The sequence below is a fragment of the Dromiciops gliroides genome, chromosome 4, assembly GCF_019393635.1.
Source record: "Dromiciops gliroides isolate mDroGli1 chromosome 4, mDroGli1.pri, whole genome shotgun sequence".
Lineage (NCBI taxonomy): Eukaryota > Metazoa > Chordata > Mammalia > Microbiotheria > Microbiotheriidae > Dromiciops > Dromiciops gliroides.
In genome coordinates this window covers 467,505,721-467,524,206 of record NC_057864.1, presented here as the reverse complement: position 1 = coordinate 467,524,206, position 18,486 = coordinate 467,505,721, and the positions used below count along the sequence as shown (strand labels likewise).

General features: G+C 48.4%; 1 protein-coding gene across 2 annotated transcripts; it reads left to right on the top strand.

Annotated features, from left to right (window-relative positions):
* The first annotated feature begins 1,228 nt into the window (after window positions 1-1,228).
* LOC122752854 (tapasin-related protein-like) lies at window positions 1,229-15,434 on the top strand. Of its 2 annotated transcripts, none has more exons than XM_043999794.1 (8): window positions 1,229-1,454; window positions 3,335-3,550; window positions 4,649-4,888; window positions 5,138-5,482; window positions 6,514-6,846; window positions 8,743-8,832; window positions 10,067-10,083; window positions 15,068-15,434. In XM_043999794.1, the coding sequence occupies exons 1-8, from the start codon at window positions 1,412-1,414 to the stop codon at window positions 15,086-15,088; spliced, it is 1,305 nt and encodes a 434-aa protein (XP_043855729.1). In that variant the 5' UTR covers window positions 1,229-1,411; the 3' UTR covers window positions 15,089-15,434. The 2 variants fall into 2 exon arrangements, with proteins under 2 accessions (XP_043855729.1, XP_043855730.1); XM_043999795.1 differs by lacking the exon at window positions 15,068-15,434 and adding an exon at window positions 10,337-12,077.
* Window positions 15,435-18,486: the final 3,052 nt, after the last annotated feature.

Genomic DNA, 18,486 nt, shown 5'->3' with positions numbered 1-18,486 from the left:
CCCAGGATCACACAGCTAGTAAGAGTCAGAAGTGGAATTCGGACTCAGGTCTTCCTGACTCCAAGGTCAACATTCTTATCTGACTGCCTAACAGCCTCAATATACACAAAGTGCTTTGCAAACCTTAAAGTGCTCCATAAATGGTATCTCCATCTCATTTGATCCTCACAACAACCCTGGGAGGCAGGTACTTTGGAGGTTAGAAAGGTTCAGAGACTTGCCCCAGGTTACACAGCCAGTGTCTAAAGTAGGATTCCAGTTTAGGTCTTCCTGCCTCCAAGTCCAGCCTGCTATACGATGTATCACCAGGGCAGCTAGGTGGCACAGTGGATAGAGCACTGGCCCTGGAGTCAGGAGGACCTGAGTTCAAATCCGGCCTCAGACACTTAACACTTACTAGCTGTGTTACCCTGGGCTTAACCCCAATTGCCTCCCCTCCCCCCAATAAAAGGAGGAATATACAATATATCACCTAGTTGTCCCTAATAATGGCATGGATGGGTGGGTGGACAGATGGACAGATGGTGGATGGATGGTTGGGTGCATAGATGGATGAGTGAATTAGGAAGGAACTGAGGTGTGGGTAGCCTAGCCCTCATTTTCCTGGCTGCCTCCTTGAAAGTGAGGGACACCCTTCAATACTACATCCATTACTGGATGGTCCCCAAAGTTGAGGAGGGGGAGAGCATTCTGGGGAAGCACCAGACCTATGAGTAAATCCCATGTCATTTCACTTCATTTTGGTCACCCCAGCCTGGGCCACCAAAGAACCTTATAGGAGACAGCTCTCATTTCAGACAAGGGGCTTGATGGGATTCTTAAAAATGGGACAAATGGAGACTCTTCATCTTACATGATACCAGCACTAGGGTCCTCCTGTCCTAGAAGGCTGCTAAGCTGTTTTTCGGTGATCCGTGAGCTAAGGTGGATGCCCTTGGCACATGAGAATTTGTAACAAGCTCGTTAATTTCCTGTCCTCCCCTGCCCTGGCCCATTTCCCTACAAACGGGAATCTTTATACGTTTTTGTTGCATGTCCTGATCTCCTTTGGCAGTCTGACAGTGTTCTCAGAATATGGCGCCAAACAATGAAAGAAAATGGTAAATTTCAATTAGGAATCAGTGAAAAGATAACTTTTTTTTCTCATCCCACGTTGATTGATGCCCTGGTTCTTGGCTCCTTCCTCATCTGGTGTGTACCCCCACCCTCGTCCCCAGCCCAGAGCCCTTCAGTCTCATGGCAGGGATAGGGAAGGCAAGGGTAAGGGAACCTGGAGGCAGAAGGAGAGATCCTGTTCTGAGCTGTCCCGACCTGCCCTCTGCTGATTCAGAAGTAAATGAAACTGAAAGTGAATTTGAGAAAGAGAAAGAAAGCGGGCTAGTGAGGCACCAGCCTCAGAGGGTCCTGGGGAATGGTGGGAAGAGAAATGCTGGCCCTGTACCTGCTCAGCGCTGGTGAGTGCAGACCCTTTTCCGCCTCCCTCCCCTCAACACGGCAGGTTCACCTTGCTCTGGGGACGAGCTGGGGCAGCCCAGGAGGGGTGGGGCTACCAGAGCTGCTAGCAACCCTGCCCCCTCCCCTTGGACCCCACAGTGCCCAGGGGCTCAGAGAGGGGAATGCCTGGGGTGCTCCCTTGGAAAGGGGAGAGAGAACTGCCCAGGGTGCTTGCTCAGAGAGGAGAATGTCCTTGGGTGTTCCCTGTCCTAGCCCCACAGCTGGGGAGGTGGCCCCGGCCCTAACCTGAGGATTGCCGGGCCCCTGAGGGGAGAGCTGGGGCTGGGGGCTCAGATTCACTGACTTTTGCTGGGCTGCCCCCCCAAAGCTTCTGCAGACCCTGGGGGTCCTCCAGTCAGGAGGGGACCCCACCACATATAGGCTCCAAAGGACCTCAGGACTTTGGTTTCTTTGCACTTCCTTCTCTTGAAAGGCAGCAGAAGGAAGAAAAGGGAGAAGGGGAAGCTAAGAGCCATTTACACACCCTTCAACCCAGCCAAACTGCTCTCTTGCTGTCCCTCACCCAAAGCATCCCATCTCCCATCCCCAGGCCTTTGCATTGGCTGTGACCCTGCTTGTGATGCCCTCTCTCCTCACTCCTAGCTCCCTTCAATGCCATTACCTACATGAGAATGTTCCTGACTCCCTCTAGGTGTGAATGCCTCCCCAATATTATGTTTTTATTAAATCGTATGTGCCATACAACAGCTTATTTTATGTATGTTCTGCATATTCTCATTCTGGGATTGTAGATACAGAGCAGGCCTCAGGATCAGGAAGGCCTAGGGTTGAGCCCCCTCTTTGAGGAATACTGGCTGAATGATCCTAGCTTAGTCACTTAAACTCTCAATGCTCTAAGCAACTCTTCCCCGCCCCCCCCCCCCTTTTTTTGTGGGGCAATGAGGGTCAAGTGACTTGCCCAGGGTCACACAGCCAGTGTCAAGTGTCTGAGGCTGGATTTGAACTCAGGTACTCCTGAATCCAGGGCCAGTGCTTTATCCACTGTACCACCTAGCTGCCCCACCCCAAGCAATTCTTTTTTTTTTTTTTTAGTGAGGCAATTGGGGTTAAGTGACTTGCCTAGGGTCACACAGCTAGTAAGTATTAAGTGTCTGAGGCCAGATTTGAACTCAGGTACTCCTGACTCCAGGGCGGGTGCTCTATCCACTGCACCATCTAGCTGCCCCACCCCAAGCAATTCTTAAGGCTGGAGGGCATTGATCTGCACAGTTGTAGGGACTTTCCTCCTAAGGGAGTTTGCCACCCCTATGAAAGCTGTATGTGTCTCTCTTCCCCCAGGTAGGGTCTCTTCTCTTCTGTCTTTGTATCTCTAGCACAGTCTGGCACATTGTCTGAACACAGTATGTTGTTGTTTGGGATTTTCTTGGCAGAGATACTGGAGTGGTTTGTCATTTCCTTCTCTAGCCCATTTGACAGGTGAGGAAACTGAAGCCAACAGGGTGAAGTGACTTGCCCAGGGTCGTACAGCTAGGAAGTGTCTGAGGCCAGATTTGAACTCAGGGAGGTGAACCTTCCTGATCCAAGCCCTTTCTATGCACTCTATGCACTATGGCACCCCCTATATGCCCCGGTCTGGCCTATAGTAGATGCTCACTGATTGATTTATTGATTGAGGTAGGGCTGGGGTGACCCCAGGACCCTGAGCTCATTGGCATCAGTGAACTGGGCTCTCCTGGGGCCTGCAGTATAAGAGAATCACAGAATCTCGGTGTTGGAAGAGGTCATTCATCACTGATGGAAAGACCTAAGGATGTGTACACCCCCAACCAGCCCATTTCGGGGGCAGAAGGGTCACTCCTTTCCTCTCTTATTATCCCAGGGTTGCTATGGACCCCAGGCTGGCACGTGGTGGAGGCTGGCATGAAGCTGGGCAAGGTTGGCCAGCTACCCTGCATGTTGGAGGTGCCCCCAGATCCCTCTAAGACCCAGGATGGAGAGTCACACCTTCACTGGCAGCATATTCAGCTGGTGCTGAGTGGCTCTGAGAGCCAGACCCTGCCCCATGGGAGCAACAGTGACACCTTCCTATTGCAGGGTAAGCTGCTCTTGTCTGCCATGGGGAGAGGCAAGGAGAGAGGCTTCCAATGGAGGTTCCCTGTGTCACAGCAGGGGGGAGAATTGGAGAAAAGGGGGGAGGGAAGGAGAGGGAAAGGGGAGGAGAGGGGAAGAGAGAGAGAGAAGACAGACAGACAAAGAGAGAGAGACAGAAAGAGAAAGGATACAGAGAGAGGAGACAGACAAAGAGAGAGGAGACAGACAAAGAGAGAGAGAGAGGAGAGAGAGAGAGAGAGAGAGAGAGAGAGAGAGAGAGAGAGAGAGAGAGAGAGAGTGAGAGAGAGAGAGAGAGAGAGAGAGAGAGAGAGAGAGAGAGAGAGAGAGAGAGAGAGAGAGAGAGGAGACAGACAGACAAAGGGAGAGCAGAGTATGTGTGTGTGTGTGCAGCCTTTGTAGGTGTGAATGTGTGAGAGAGTGAACTTAGACATGTTGCTATGTATAAGTGACAGGTGAGTGCATGAGAATAGAAATCTCTTAAGGTTAGGGACTGTTTACTGTTTTGGTCTTTGTATACTCACACTGGGAGGGAGAGAGGCATCAGTGATACTAAGTAGGAAACTGGGAAGTCCTTAGTTCAAGTTCTGCATCTGATACATCCTGGCTGGGTGACCCTGGGCAAGTCACACCTCTCAGTGTTCTGTCTACTGAGTTGTAGAGATGGGAGCAGATTGGCATTTTTCTCATCCAGGGGGTTCCCTACACTGATGAAATGTCAGGTTCAGGTCTCTCAGTGTCTCCTACCCCATAAGTGCTTGGTGATTGACTGTGAGTGGTATCTACTTCCATTCATACTTTTTTTTGGGGGGGGAATCTCCTGAGTTTAAGTTCTATTCCTCACGCAGATCTAGTTTCTCCAAAAAGTATAGTGTGAGAGAGCTGTCTGGAACACTTAGGGGTTAGGTGACTTGCTCAAGGTAACACAGCCAGTATGTGTCAGAAGCAGAATTTGAACCCAGGTATTTCTGAAGTCTTCCTGGCTGAGACCAGCTCTGTATTCAATTTGCCATATTGCCTCTCCCCCTAGTAGGCCTGAGGACCCAGGCTCCTCCCTTCTCTGACCCCTCCCATGTATTTGCAGACAAGGCAGGGGTCCTTCTCCCTCATGTGGATGAAGATGTGGATAAGCTAGAGTGCAAAGTGAGCCGTTACTTCACCGCCAACACACAGATCCTGTGGCCTGGCCTCCCTCGGCGCCAGGTCCAGCTGCCTACCTGGTATATTGTGACCATCACCCACACAGATGACGAGTTCAGAATCTCCACCTTCTGCTTCCAGCCTGCTGAACCTTCCCAGGGCCCTGGGCCAGCACCCTTTACCGGTCAGCCACCCTGTGGGAGAGGGAGGCCAGCTGCGGCCAGCCCCATCCCTGACCACTAGCCCCAGACACCACCCCTGACTAGTCCAGGCCTCTGACGCTGACCTCTAGCACACCCCTAAGACTTGTGTCTGTGACCCTGTCCCCACCTGGCATGACTGCCCTCCTGCTCCCTCTCCCACTGACACCACCCTCCCTCCCGTTCCTTGCCCATGCCAGCCCCCCAATACTGCTTCTGTGCCTCTCCCGCAGGAGTGTTCTCCCTGTACACGAAGGCCTCCCGAGTCCAGGTGAAGCTACAGGGGACGGTGCTCCTGGCCTGCGGATTCACCGTGGACCATGTGGCCAAGGCCATGGATGTGGCCTGGGTGCTCAGGCAGAAGGGGGGACGGCATCGGGAGGTGCTGAAGTATGAGGGGAAACGGCGCCAGGTCACCCACCTTCAGGAGCAGGCTAAGGCCTTCCCCAGCGAGATCCCTAGAGGCAATGCCTCCATTCTGCTCACCAGCGTGGCGGTCAGGGACCAGGGCACCTATTTCTGCTCCGTGGGCACGGCTGGGCTTCACTGGGAGCTCGGCATTGAGGTGGTGGTTGTGGGTAACTTACCTTTTCTCTGTTCTCTCTCCCCAGCCTAGGAGAGGGTGATGGGGGGAACTGCTTCATGACCTTAATAGTATTTAACCTTGTGATGTCCCTGGTCAGGCTGGGCATGATTATTCCCATTTTACAGAGGAGGGCACTGAGACCCAGAAGCAGCAAATGACTTGCCCAAAGTCATACAGCTCCTCTATATGAAGAAGTGGGATATAATGGTCTCTCAAGTGACCTCAGAATTTTATGCATTTCTTATAGACTTTACTTTCTAATCTACCATAGTTACCAGTGAATATGCTTATCTGAAATGTTCCCCTCCCCTGAACACACCCCAAACTTGGCAATGCCTAGATAGCCTGTGTAGACAACCCAAGCTCAGTGGCTCCCCGTAGCCTAGGGAGGGTTTGCCCATCACTTGCCTTTGGAGTCAGACTGGCCCAGGGAGAATCCAATTTCATGGCTTCCAGGGTGACCTTCCCAATGGTCTCAGGGTTCTGGGGGCAGGACAAATCAACCAATCAATGGACAAGCATCTATTAAGTGCCTACTGTATGCCAGATATTTAACAAGCATTTATTAAGCACCTATTATGTGCCAGGCACTAACTGCTGGGGATACAAAGAAAGAAAGAAAACAAACAGTGCCTACTCTCCAGGAGGTCCCAGGCTCAAGCCCTAGGACCCAGAGAGGCAATGAGACAGGAAGCTTCCATTTGAATAGGGGGACTCATCATTTTTATATGGGAGGTTTTGGGGAGGGGGCTCAGAATGGACCTTAAATTTAGTTGGGGGCTTCTTTACCCAGGAAGATGGCCAACCACTTGGAATCTTAGTTTGGGTGGCATTGGGGTGCTGTGTCTTGTCCAGGGTCCCACAGCTGGTCACTGTTGGAGGTGAAGCTTGAACCCAGACCTTCCTTACTCTGAGACCAGTTCTGTCCACCATCCCTCCAACAGAGCTCTGATCCTTTCCCCGGCTCGTGGTGCCCACGCCAGCTCCATGGACCCAAGGTCTGTATTTCTGCTCTTTCCCCAGAGCCCCCCAAAGTGACACTCAGTCCCCAGACCCCAACTCTCAGCTTGGAGGAAGGGGAGGAGAAGAAGCTGGTGTGTGAGGTCAACCGCTACTTCCCGCTAGAAGCCCATGTGCAGTGGCTGCGAGAGCCTGAGGAAGGCCGCATGCTCCCCGAGTTAGTGAAGAATGCCCTGTTCAGCAATCACCGGCAGAGCAGCGATGAAACCTACAGCTTCTCCAGCTACTTCCTCCTGAAGGTCTCCCTGCAAGATGATGGTGTGCGTTATACCTGCCGGGTGGAACACGAGAGCCTGCACTTCCCCATCAGGAAAAGCATCACAATCAGGGTGAAAGGTACTTGTGGTCGGCACCCACCAACCATCCCTCCCTCCCTCCCATCTCCAGGGATATGGGTCTGGGAAGGGAGGGCCCAGCATCTCACTTCAGCCACATCTCTCCCAAAGTTTTCCACCATCAAACTCAGCAAACAGGACAAGTTCAGTCTCACTTTGTTTTTTGTTTTTTAGTTTTTTAGTGAGGCAATTGGGGTTAAGTGACTTGCCACAGCTAGTAAGTGTTAAGTGTCTAAGGCCGGATTTGAACTCAGGTCCTCCTGACTCCAGGGCCGGTGCTCTATGCACTGTGCCACCTAGCTGCCCCTCAGTCTCACTTTGACATTGGATGTTGGGAAGGTGAGAACTGGGCATAGGAATGGTCAGAGTAGTGAGAAATTAATTGGGGAAGGATCCCTGACTGAGGAGATAGACAGGGAAGCCCCAGGTGAGGAGTCAAAGATCATGGTCCTCCTTGATCAATTCCCTTTCCAGCTGCCCAAGCCCCATTTGCCATCAGCTTGTGCTCTCTGGGCCTCAGTTTCCTTATCTGTAATTTTTTTTCTTTTTCTTTCTTTTTCCTCATTGGCACCAAGGTGCCTCCTGCCCACTCTCCTGTTCTGCTATTCTCTGGGCAGTAGAGGAGGAGAGAAAGGTTTTAGAATCCAGTGATCAGCTCTCAGCTTAGTGACCCTGGGCAAATCCCCAAGCTCTCTCAGGGTCCCTGAGCCTCAGTTTTCTCACAAGATGTGGGAGACTGACTGGATCTGTGATTTGGTTGGTCTAGGGAATTCCCACATGAGAAAACTCCCTCCACCAATGCAGGTTGCCACCGTATGTACAACTTGGTGAGTTTCCTTCCTGTAAAATAAGGGGTCAGATTTGGTAGTCTCCAAAGTCCCTTCTTCTTTCACAGAGCTAGAAGGGACCTCAGAGGCCTTTGAGCCCAACCTTCCCATTTTACAGATCGGGAAACTGAGGTTTAGAGGGATGGATACTGTAACACACTGGGGACATTGGGAGCCAGGTCCTCTCCCTCCAAATCCAGTGTCCCAGAAGGAGCTGAGGAGCTGAGGAGACTTGAAATATAACAGTAAGAACAACAGCTAGCGTTTGTACTGGTTATAAAGTGTACAAAGCACCTTATGTATGCTATCTCTGATCTCCATTTTGTAGATAAGGAAACTGAGATAGACAGCAGGTAAGGGACTTGCCCACAGTCATACAACATGTAGATGTCCGAGACAAGATTTGAACTTGGATTTTCTTGACTCTAGGTCCAGTGCTCTAACCACTGAACCATCTAGCTGCCTAAAGAGGTGAAAACCTAGGAGGGAGACCCTCAGGTGAAGGTGTGGTCAGTGATCCCTTTGTGCCCAGGTTTTTTTTCCCCCCTCAAAATCCCTCTCCTCCAGTTTTCTCAGTCAGCCCTTCTTCTTTTCTTTTCTTTCTTTCTTTATTTTTTCAGTCAGCCCTTTTTTTTTTTTTTGGTGGGGCAATGAGGGTTAAGAAGTGACTTGCCCAAGGTCACACAGCTACTAAATGTCAAGTGTCTGAGGCCGGATTTGAACTCAGGTCCTCCTGAATCCAGGGCTGGCGCTTTATCCACTGCATTACCTAGCTGCCCCCATTCAGCCCTTCTTCTTCTTCTTTTTTTTTTTTTAGTGAGGCAATTGGGGTTAAGTGACTTGCCCAGGGTCACATAGCTAGTAAGTGTTAAGTGTCTGAGGCCAGATTTGAACTCAGGTCCTCCTGACTCCAGGGCCGGTGCTCTATCCACTGTGCCACCTAGCTGCCCCCCCCCATTCAGCCCTTCTTAACATGAGAGGGACTCCCCCATTAAGCATTGGGGCTGGGGGCTGGCTTTCCTCAGTCTCCAGACCAGCTATTCAATAGGGCTGCTCTTTTCTCTCTACAGAAAGGTTTGAAATTAAGTGGTGGTTTCTCCTGTTAATCATTGCAATCCTGGTGGTTTTGCTTGTGCTTCTTTTGAGAACCCTGCACCAAGGTAAAGACCAGTGTTTGTTTGTTTGCTGGGCTGCTCTGGGGGGAGGGGGAAGGGAATCAGCAACACTAACTGCCCTGAGCATGGGGGGTGCTGCTCTTCAACCCAGTTCCATCTGGAAGTGCATGGCCTACTAGAGGGCCCATGCCCCACCCTTGTCCTACCCTTGAGCCATCAAACTCTCATGGATGAAATATCTGGGGACCTTTGGGAAAAATAATAGTAGAAAACCTTGGTTCCTGGGATCAATCCATCAATCAGTCAATCAACAAACATTTATCAGTTGCCCGCTCTATGCCAAGCACTATGGTAGGCATTGGTGATACAACCACAAAAAAAAAAGCAAACAGATGCTGTCCTTGAGCTTAGATTCTTGGGATATGCATGTACACAGAGAAGTAAATAAGGGTATACACAAAAGAAATGCCCAATCATTTGGGAAGTGTTAACAATTTGGGGAATAGGGAAAAATCTTTCAGGAGAAGTAGCCCTTGAGCTGAGCCTTGAAGGCAGCAGAGGTTTTCAAGAGGCAGAGGTGAGATGGGAGAATAGGGAACATAGGGGAGAACATCACTCTGGTTGCTGCGGGAAGGAGGGATTGGAGTGGGGAGATGACAGGTGCATGGACTAAAATAAAAACCAGGAGGATAATGCAGTCATCCGGGGGGGACTAATGAGGGCTTGGATATGCTTGGTCATGGGGTCAATAGAGCCAAGGGGACAGATGAGAGAGATACTGAGGAAGTGGAATCTATAAGACATGGGACTTGGTTGGATACGATGAGTGAAGGAGGAAGAAAAATCAAGAATGATTCTTAGCCTCAAAACCTGGAAGAATAATGGTACTGTTCATGGGAGGGAGGGATTTAGGGGGAAAGATAATGAATTCTGCTTTGGACATGTTGAGATTGAGGTGCCTATAGAAAATCCAGGTGGAGATATTGAGCAAGCAGAGGGAAATCCTAATCTGGAGTTCAGCAGAGAGATGAGGACTGAATATCTAGAATTAGGATTCATCTGCATAGAGATGATAGTTGAATCTGTGGGAACCGTTGATCTCAGTAAAAAAGGGTGTAGAAAGAGAATAGGAGAGGGTCCAAGACTGAGCCCTGGGGTGCACCTGTGTAAAGTAGGCAGGACATGACTACAAAGACAAGAAAGAAACACTTCCGGCCTCCAAGGAGGAGGACTATCCAGTTAATTTAACTCTTTTCTTGTCTTTCTTTTTTTCTTCCAGTGGAAAGTAGGAACAAGGTAAGACCTATATCTAATTTCTATGACCTTCTTTTTTTTTTTTTGCGGGGCTTTGGGGGTTAAGTGACTTGCCTAGGGTCACACAGCTAGTAAGTGTCAAGTGTCTGAGGCCGGATCTGAACTCAGGTACTCCTGAATCCAGAGCCAGTGCTCTATCCACTGTGCCACCTAGCTGCCCCCTCTATGACCTTCTTAATGGGATATTGAGGGATGAGTGCTGGGCTCTCACATCCTTTTGTCTATCCTGTTACAGAGAAAGCCTTACTAGGAATTCAAAGCAGATGTCGGGAAAAGGAGAGAGAGGGCCCTGGAAGTCAGTGGCTGAGAGCCTTCTACTGCCATATAACAAACACAGTCTTAGAACTTGGGCAATGCCATAAAAAGACCCTGAAGAGACATGGGTTCCAGCCCCATCTCTGCTATTACGTGACAATAGGCAAGTTACTGGACATTTGTGAGCCAATCTCCTCATTTATAAAATGAGGATAATATGACCTATGGTATGAGCACCTCACCAGATCGTTGTGAGGCACTGAGATGATATATGTAAAGCACTACATAGGCTTGGCCATTATTTAGGGTCATTGTTGGCATTCATTGAGCAAACTTTTAGTTACAGCCTATAAGACTCCCTTCCCTCACCTTGCAATCATGTTCCCCTTGGGCCAGTTTCAGACCTTATCTGCTCTGCCCTCTTGACCCTCAACATTGTCATCTGAGCTATTCATTTAACCTCAGGACCCTTGTCATCCTCCCTGCTTCCACAGTCCCAGGATTCCCAGGCCTTTCCATCTGCCTAGGCAGGGGACCTTTAGGGGTTTCTATTTGTACCCCCCAGTACTTGACACAAAGTAACTGCTTAACAAACACTTTAATTCATCTAGTCTTGCAATCATGGACAGATAGGCCTTGTGAACAAATCCACTCCAGCCCATACATGTGGTTGATAGAGCCTCATATCGGTGTCATGAAACCTTGATATGATATCGGTTATTGGCTGCTCCCCTCTGAAGCCCACCTCCAGCCCAGTCAGTGTTCCCTGCCCACTTTGCTCAACTTGGCCCTGGTACCTGCCTCCCCCCATCTTCTGGCTCCTCAGCCCACTCTGCACCCCATGCCACTGATTGCCAGTGCTTCTGCTCATAATGTCATTTCTGTGGCACCAACTGCTCCTTTTATGGTTGTGTCACCTCACGCTGTTGTTTGTCTAGACGGTCGTCTGTGAGTACCCCCATGCTAGACTTTATGCTCTGAGTCCCTTTTAGCTTTTGGTAACTGAAGATTAAAGGAAGCGTGCTGTGTTGGTGTCCTAAATTCATAGATAATCCCCCCATACAAAATAGGCTACCTTCTCTCCCACCAAAGCCTCTTACAGCATGGTACTTCCCTGCTGTATAGGGGAACAGTAGTGAGAGCACAGCAGGGGCAGTTGAAAGACCTGCGTTCAAATTCCACCTCAGATATGGACTCACTTTCTGATCCTGAACAACTTGATGAATTTTTCAGCCTCAGTTTTCTCATCTGTAAAATGAGAATAACATTGGTATTGTAATACCTGCCTACCTCATAGGGTTGTTGTGAGGATAAAATAAAATGGGTAAAGTGTTTTGAAAACCCTCTAAACAGATGTCATCTATATTTGTACTGCTTGGGTTCCAGCCCAGCTACCTTCCCCACACCCAGAAGCCTCCTGGAGATCAAGGAGGGTTGCTTTGCCCAGGGAATAGGGTTTGGGGCAGCCAAGTATGCTTTTGGACTAGAAAATGCACCAGCTTCTGTCTAGAGGCAGGAAGCACCTTCTCCCCTTTCAACCTCTCATTTGAGGGAATAGGGAAGGGGCCCAGTTTGGGGAATGCTCAGGCAAAGGCCTACTTTTGTATCCCCAGAATTTAGCCTAGTGCCTGGCACATAGCAGATGTTTAATAAATATCGATCGATTGATTATTGATTGGTTAGGAGTGGTACAATTCTTCTTCCTACCTGGGGTAGCATGTCCAAGCCCCCAGCAGTACAGGCAGCTCTATCACTGAGCCAGGGATGACCTGGTGGGTGAGTGGGGCCAGCTTTTGGGGAGAGCTGGGGCCTCTGGGATTAGGACACTTGCTGTGGACACTTCCACAAAGCTGAGAGTCCTTCAGTGTACAGAGGGAAGGGGACATGCATTCTGTGTCCACTCTGGGCATCCTGGCCACAGCCAGACCAGACAGGATCTCAACTTAACAGACAGTTATTGTCTCCTGCAAACACAAGAAATAGTCCTGCTATTTGGGTTGTGAAGCTTGTTTTCTACTGGAGGAATGTGACATGAAGAATAGAGGGAGCACCTATGGATTCTTCTCCCCTCTCTCCTGGGAGTAGGACTAGGTAAGAAAAGAATGGTCAGAGACCTGAGGCTTACATACATAATCTCCCAGTAAAGTCTCACTTTGGCACAGTGGGACAGGAATCTTCCTTCCGCATATCCCATAGGCTGCATGCTACTGTTCTAAGAGGGGCTAACCCAAAGGTAGTTCAAGATACTCTGTGAAAATGACTAATATGAAAATGTTTTACATAATTTCACATGTATAACCTATAGATATAGATTGCTTACTGCCTTGGGGAGGGTGACTGGACTAGAATTTGAAACTCAAAACTTTAATAAAAATGTTTATTGGAAAATTAAAAAAAAAAGAATATTAAAGGGGGCAGCTAGGTGGCACAGTAGATATAGCACTGGCCCTGGATTCAGGAGGACCTGAGTTCAAATCCGCCTCAGACACTTGACACTTACTTGCTGTGTGACCCTGGGCAAGTCACTTGACCCTAATTGCCTCCCCCACCCCCGGCCAAAAAAAAAAAAAAGACAAAAAAAGAATATTAAAAAAAAGTTACTCTGTGAGTCTATACATACTTGCTCTTGAGTCCCCACTGGTGTGGTAGCCTTTAACATTCAGCCAGAAGACACCATTAATTTATGTTTTGTTTTGTTGTTTTTTGTGAGACAATTGGGGTTAAGTGACTTGCCCAGGGTCACACAGCTAGTAAGTGTCAAGTATCTCAGGCCGGATTTGAAACTAAGGTCTTCCTGAATCCAGGGCCGGTGTTCTATCCCCTGCACCACCTAGCTGCCCCGACACCATTAATTTAAAGCAAAAGATATTTAATGAAATAGCATGATAAGAAAAGTTATAATTAAATATTTTCCCCAGAAACCTGCTATACATTCTCCCACAAATATATACATCATCACAAGGATAAATAGACACACAGGCAGAATGTCTGGTCAGGGAGGAAGTATGTATGGAATACTATGCGGCAAGGGTATTTTTGACCTCCAGTCCTGGCCCCTGACAGTTTTTACTCTTTATGTATTCATCCCACTAAAGGATGAATTTCTGCAGCTTGTTTATAATGGAGAGCAATGCAGCGGATCATGCAATTTCTCTAACGTTTTCAGAGAGAGGAGAGCCCCAGTCAGTGCCGATGGAGACAGACTGGGGCAAGATGCTGAATACATCGCTTCTACCTACCAGCTACCCCTGGCTGCCAGGCAGCCCCCTTGTGCACATGGCTGGGGAGCTTCTGTTAGTTTTCGATGAAGGCTTTGGCTATAGGATCAGCTCTTTCTCATTAGGAGAACTAGTGCGACCCTGTTGAACTTTTTAGAAAATTCAAGTTTTTGCCTTAGCCATGGTAACAGTAAAACTCCCTCTCCCGAAACAAACAAAAACCAAAGCCTTCTGGGCTCACTCCCTTAAGCAGTCAGCTTTCTTATTACAGTCGGTTTTAGCTACAAAGCTTTTTGGCTCAGCAGTAGATTTGCCCCAGGGACCAAGAACAAAGAGCAGAGACATTCCCGACAATAGCTCTCAGATTTATCTTTTAAACTGAGCTTCCTAGTCTAGGCTCTGAGTGTCTCCTGTTAGAGACCTCCCCTTTGATGATGGTGAGCATCCCCTTAGCCTCCCAGTTTTTAACTTGGAAGGCTAGATTACACACCTAGTCATCCTTTATGCCGGGGCTTTTTGCCCAATGCTGCCAGGGGCAGGTAGATGGCACAATGGACAGAGCTCTGGGCCTGGAGTCAGGAAGACCCACGTTCAAATCCAGCCTTAGACATTGACTAGCTGTGTGACCCTGGGCAAGTCACTTAATCCTGTTTACCTCAGTTTCCTTGTCTGTGAAGTGGGGATAATAATAGCCTCTATCTCCCAGGGTTGGGAGAATCAAATGAGAGAATTGTAAAGCATTTAGTCCACTGCCTGCCACATGGGAAGCATTAAATAAATGTTAGCCATTACTGTTATTCCCAACTTCAAAAGCTCTCCCCTCTCTTCCTTTTTCGAAGAGGACCAGTGACATCGGGGGTGCAGAGGGTTATATCTTGACTTTCACGTGAATTGGATTTAAGTGAGGCAGAGCTGTGCAAAGTTGTCAGCCTTGATCTCTCCCCCAGAGTGATCCATTAAGTGAGTGGGGGAAGGCACAAAGACAAAGCCAGGGGCCAAGGGCTTATCTCTCCTCCCCATATGCCACATTCCTGGTGTGAACAAGAGGCTCTAAAACTTGAAAAGTCAGCTCTCCCCCTTATGGTAGCCAAGACCCTGGGGCTGGGGCTGGGGCTGGAGGCTGAAGAGGGGACCTGGGAGAATCTATGGAGGGTGAGGCATAGACTGAGGCAGAAGAGAAAGGATGAAAAATGAGAGCAGATTAGGATGCTGTAGAGCCTGGGAGAGAAGTTCTGGGATCTTTGGCACCTGGAACAGACAGAGCATGGGGCCTGGAGTTCAAATACAAATTCAGATGCTTATTAGCTGTGTGACCCTGGGTAAGTCACTTCATCTGTTTGCCTCAGTTTCCATAACTGTGAAATGGGGAATCAGCCCCTTTCTTCCAGGATTGTTGGGAGGATAAATGAGAGGATATTTGTCAAGTGCTTAGCACAGTGCCTGGCACATAGCAGGTGCTTCATTAATGCTTGTTTCTTTCCCCCCCCTTCTAGGGTCTAGGCTTTAGCACCTAGGGAGGAAGAGGACCAACCTCTCCCAGTACCACAAATCAATAGGCTGGAATGGCTGGAACGGCTGGAATTCAGAGGAAAGTGGAGAAGGGGATGGCCCTGGGGACTGTAATGAAACTGAAAACCATCTTGGACCACATCTTGTCCCATCATTAACCCTTGGGTGGTCCTACCTAGGAAAGAGTTTAGGAATGTGTAGCAGACCTGCTCGAATGGGCTTGGGTGGGGGAGAGGTCCTCCTGAAATGACACTGAGGCACTGCCCAAGTGGGGGGAAATGTGTCTTTTTTATTGTTGGATAGATTTCATGGAGAAGCATTATATACTTTTTTTTTTTTTTTTTTGCGGGGCAAAGGAGGTTAAGTGACTTGCCCAGGGTCACACAGCTAGTAAGTGTCAAGTGTCTGAGGCCGGATTTGAACTCAGGTCCTCCTGAATTCAGGGCCGGTGCTTTATCCACTGTGCCACCTAGTCGCCCCCGCATTATATAATTTTTAAGTGTCTGAGGCCGGATTTGAACTCGGGTCCTCCTGAATGCAGGGCCGGTGCTTTATCCACTGTGCCACCTAGTCGCCCCCGCATTATATAATTTTTAAGTGTCTGAGGCAGGATTTGAACTCGGGTCCTCCTGAATGCAGGGCCGGTGCTTTATCCACTGTGCCACCTAGTCGCCCCCGCATTATAGAATTTTTAAGTGTCTGAGGCAGGATTTGAACTCGGGACTTCTTCACTGTCAGGCCAAGTCTCTGGGTCTGGAGTTAGGAAGTTGAGTTCAAATTCAGCGTCAGGAACTTAGTAGCTGTGTGACCTTAGACAAATTCCTCAGTTTCCCTATCGGGAAAATGAGGACAGATAGCTAACGTCCCTCCCTGGGTTGTTGTGAGGATCGAATGATGTAATATTTGTAAAGAGCTTTGCAAACCTCGAAGCGCTAGATATAAGTCTATTATTACTGTTGTTGTCGTTGTCATCATCCCCACCACCACCTTCACCATAGGCAGCAGCAGCAGCAGATAGGCTGAAGCCAGGCCCTGCACTCTGTGCTGTGCACTATGGTGTCCTCTAGCGGACACCTACCACATAACACTTTTTGCTGGGCAATGCACCAAGACCTGGGGATCATAGATTCAGAGCTGGGAGGAACCTTCTGGGTCATCATGTTCAAATCTTTCATTTTACTGATAGGGAAACTAAGGCTCAAAGATGTTAAGAGTGCCTGAGAGGCCATCAAATCCAGCTCCTTCTTCTTACAGAGGAGGAAACTGAGGCCTAGAGAGATGAAGAGGACCTGGGGTCTCTCCTAACTCCAAGATTTAAAAATTCTCTATCTTAGTGAGAGGGCAGCTAGGTGTCGCCATAGTGGATAGAGTGCCAGCCTCGGAGTCAGGAGGACACTGAGTTCAAATTCTTTCTTAGAAACTTCCTAGCTGTGTGACCCTGGGTGAGTCATTTTACTGTGTTTGCCTCAGTTTCCTTATCTGTCAAATGAGCTGGAGAAGGAAATGGCAAACCACTCCAGTATCTTTGTCAAGAAAACCCCCCAAAAGGGATGACAAAGAGTCAGACTTAACTGAAATGAAAAAACAGTAACAACAACATTCTAGTGAGGCTGTGAGGCTGTGAGCCTTGGGCCCTGTCATGCTGTGTCCAGTTCTGAGGACCACACTCAATTAAAAAGAAAATTGACAAGATGCAGCTGGCCCAGAGGAGAGTGACCAGGATGTTGAGGAGGCTGGGGAGCACGTGGGATGGAAGCTGGAGTGGGGGTAGGGGACAGGGAAGGGGCTTTTGGGGCTGCTGCAACAGTTGTGGTCCCAGCCAGCTCTCAGTCCGGCTGCTTGGCTCAGGAGGCTAATTAGCTTGAGGTTGGGAAAGGTTGTCCCAAGTCTTCCTAAGCTCCAACTGCCTGCAGGTTCCTCCCTTTCTTCAGTTCCTGATGGAAGGGGAGGTACATTCTATATCCTTTTATATTCTGGCATCCAAAGCCCTTAATCTTCAATTATTAAAGTCATTTTAATTGCACTTTGTGGTACATGAGTGCCTCCTCTTATATTTTAAAGGAAAAAAAAAAGATACCTTGTTCCAGCTGGACCAATGTCAAGTTTAGGCTTAGCCTGTGATACTGTGAGATAGGAGGACTTCATGTCTTCTGGAAAGAGGGCTGAACTGGGAGCCATTTGCTACCTGTTTGACCTTGGACAAGTCACTCTTCCTCAGTTTCTTTCTCTGTAAAAAGAGGAGTTGAGCTAGTGGTGGCCTCTAATGTCCCTTCTAGCTATAGATCTAGGATCCAATACACGATAAATCTCTCAGAGCCTCAGTTTTCTTAGCTGTGAAGTGAAGAGGTTGGACTCAATGGCATGAGGTCCCTTTATTTATAAAATGGGTGAGGGGCAGCTAAGTGGTGCAGTGGATAGAGCACCAGCCCTGGAGTCAGGAGGACCTGAGTTCAAATCCGGCTTCAGACGCTTGACACTTTCTAGCTATGTGACCCTGGGCAAGTCACTTAACCCCAATTGCTTAAAAAATTTAAAAATTAAAAAAAATTAAATAAAATGGGTGATCTATAAAATGAGTATAAATGAGATCATGTATCTTTTGATGGAGTTTAGATAGAAACAGCCCTTTGACTAGTCATTACTCTGTTATTATTCTGTTATCGTGTTCTTGGGGGAATCAGTGCACAGATGGATAAAATGGCTGCTTTTTGTAATCCAGTAAAAGCATTGGGTTCTAAGTGCACGGTATGTCTTTGGGACAGCTCCAATGACTAGCAAGACAATGTGAAGGCTATCACCTCATCCTCTTCTCATGTGGGTTGTACATAGAGCCTTGGTCCTGGAGTCAGGAAGACCTGAGTTCAAATCCTGCCTCAGATACTTAGAATCTGTGCAACAATCCTGGACAAGTCACTTAACCTCTGCTTGCCTCAGTTTCCCCATCTGTAAAATGGAAGTAATAATAGCCTCTACTTCCCAGGGTTCTTGCAAGCCTCAAACGAGATGATAATTGTAGAGCACCTAGCCCAGTCCCTGGCACATAGTAAGTGCTTTATAAATGTTAGCTGTTGTTGTTGTTATTAACAAACAGGTGCTTCTTAAGTACCTACTGTGTGCCAGGTACCAGGCTAGGTGATTGGGAGGTGGGGTGGACAAAGGCAAAAATAAATAATAATTATTATTATATGACATTTATAATGATATAATATATTATATAATGTTTATAATAATATAATAATTGGCAGCTTAGCGGTACAGTGGATAGAACACTGGCTCTGGAGTCAGGAGGACCTGAGTTCAAATCTAGCCTCAGACATTTGACACTTACTAGCTGTGTGACCTTGGGCAAATCACTTAACTTGATTACCTCAAACATCCAGGGCCATCTTCAGTCATCCTGATA

Excerpts from the sequence above, each read along its gene's own strand:
- LOC122752854 (XM_043999794.1), top strand. The coding sequence starts at position 1,412 with ATGGTGGGAAGAGAAATGCTGGCCCTGTACCTGCTCAGCGCTG. Across the intron at positions 3,551-4,648 it reads TGACACCTTCCTATTGCAGG|ACAAGGCAGGGGTCCTTCTC; the intron begins GTAAGCTGCTCT and ends ATGTATTTGCAG. Across the intron at positions 5,483-6,513 it reads CATTGAGGTGGTGGTTGTGG|AGCCCCCCAAAGTGACACTC; the intron begins GTAACTTACCTT and ends CTCTTTCCCCAG.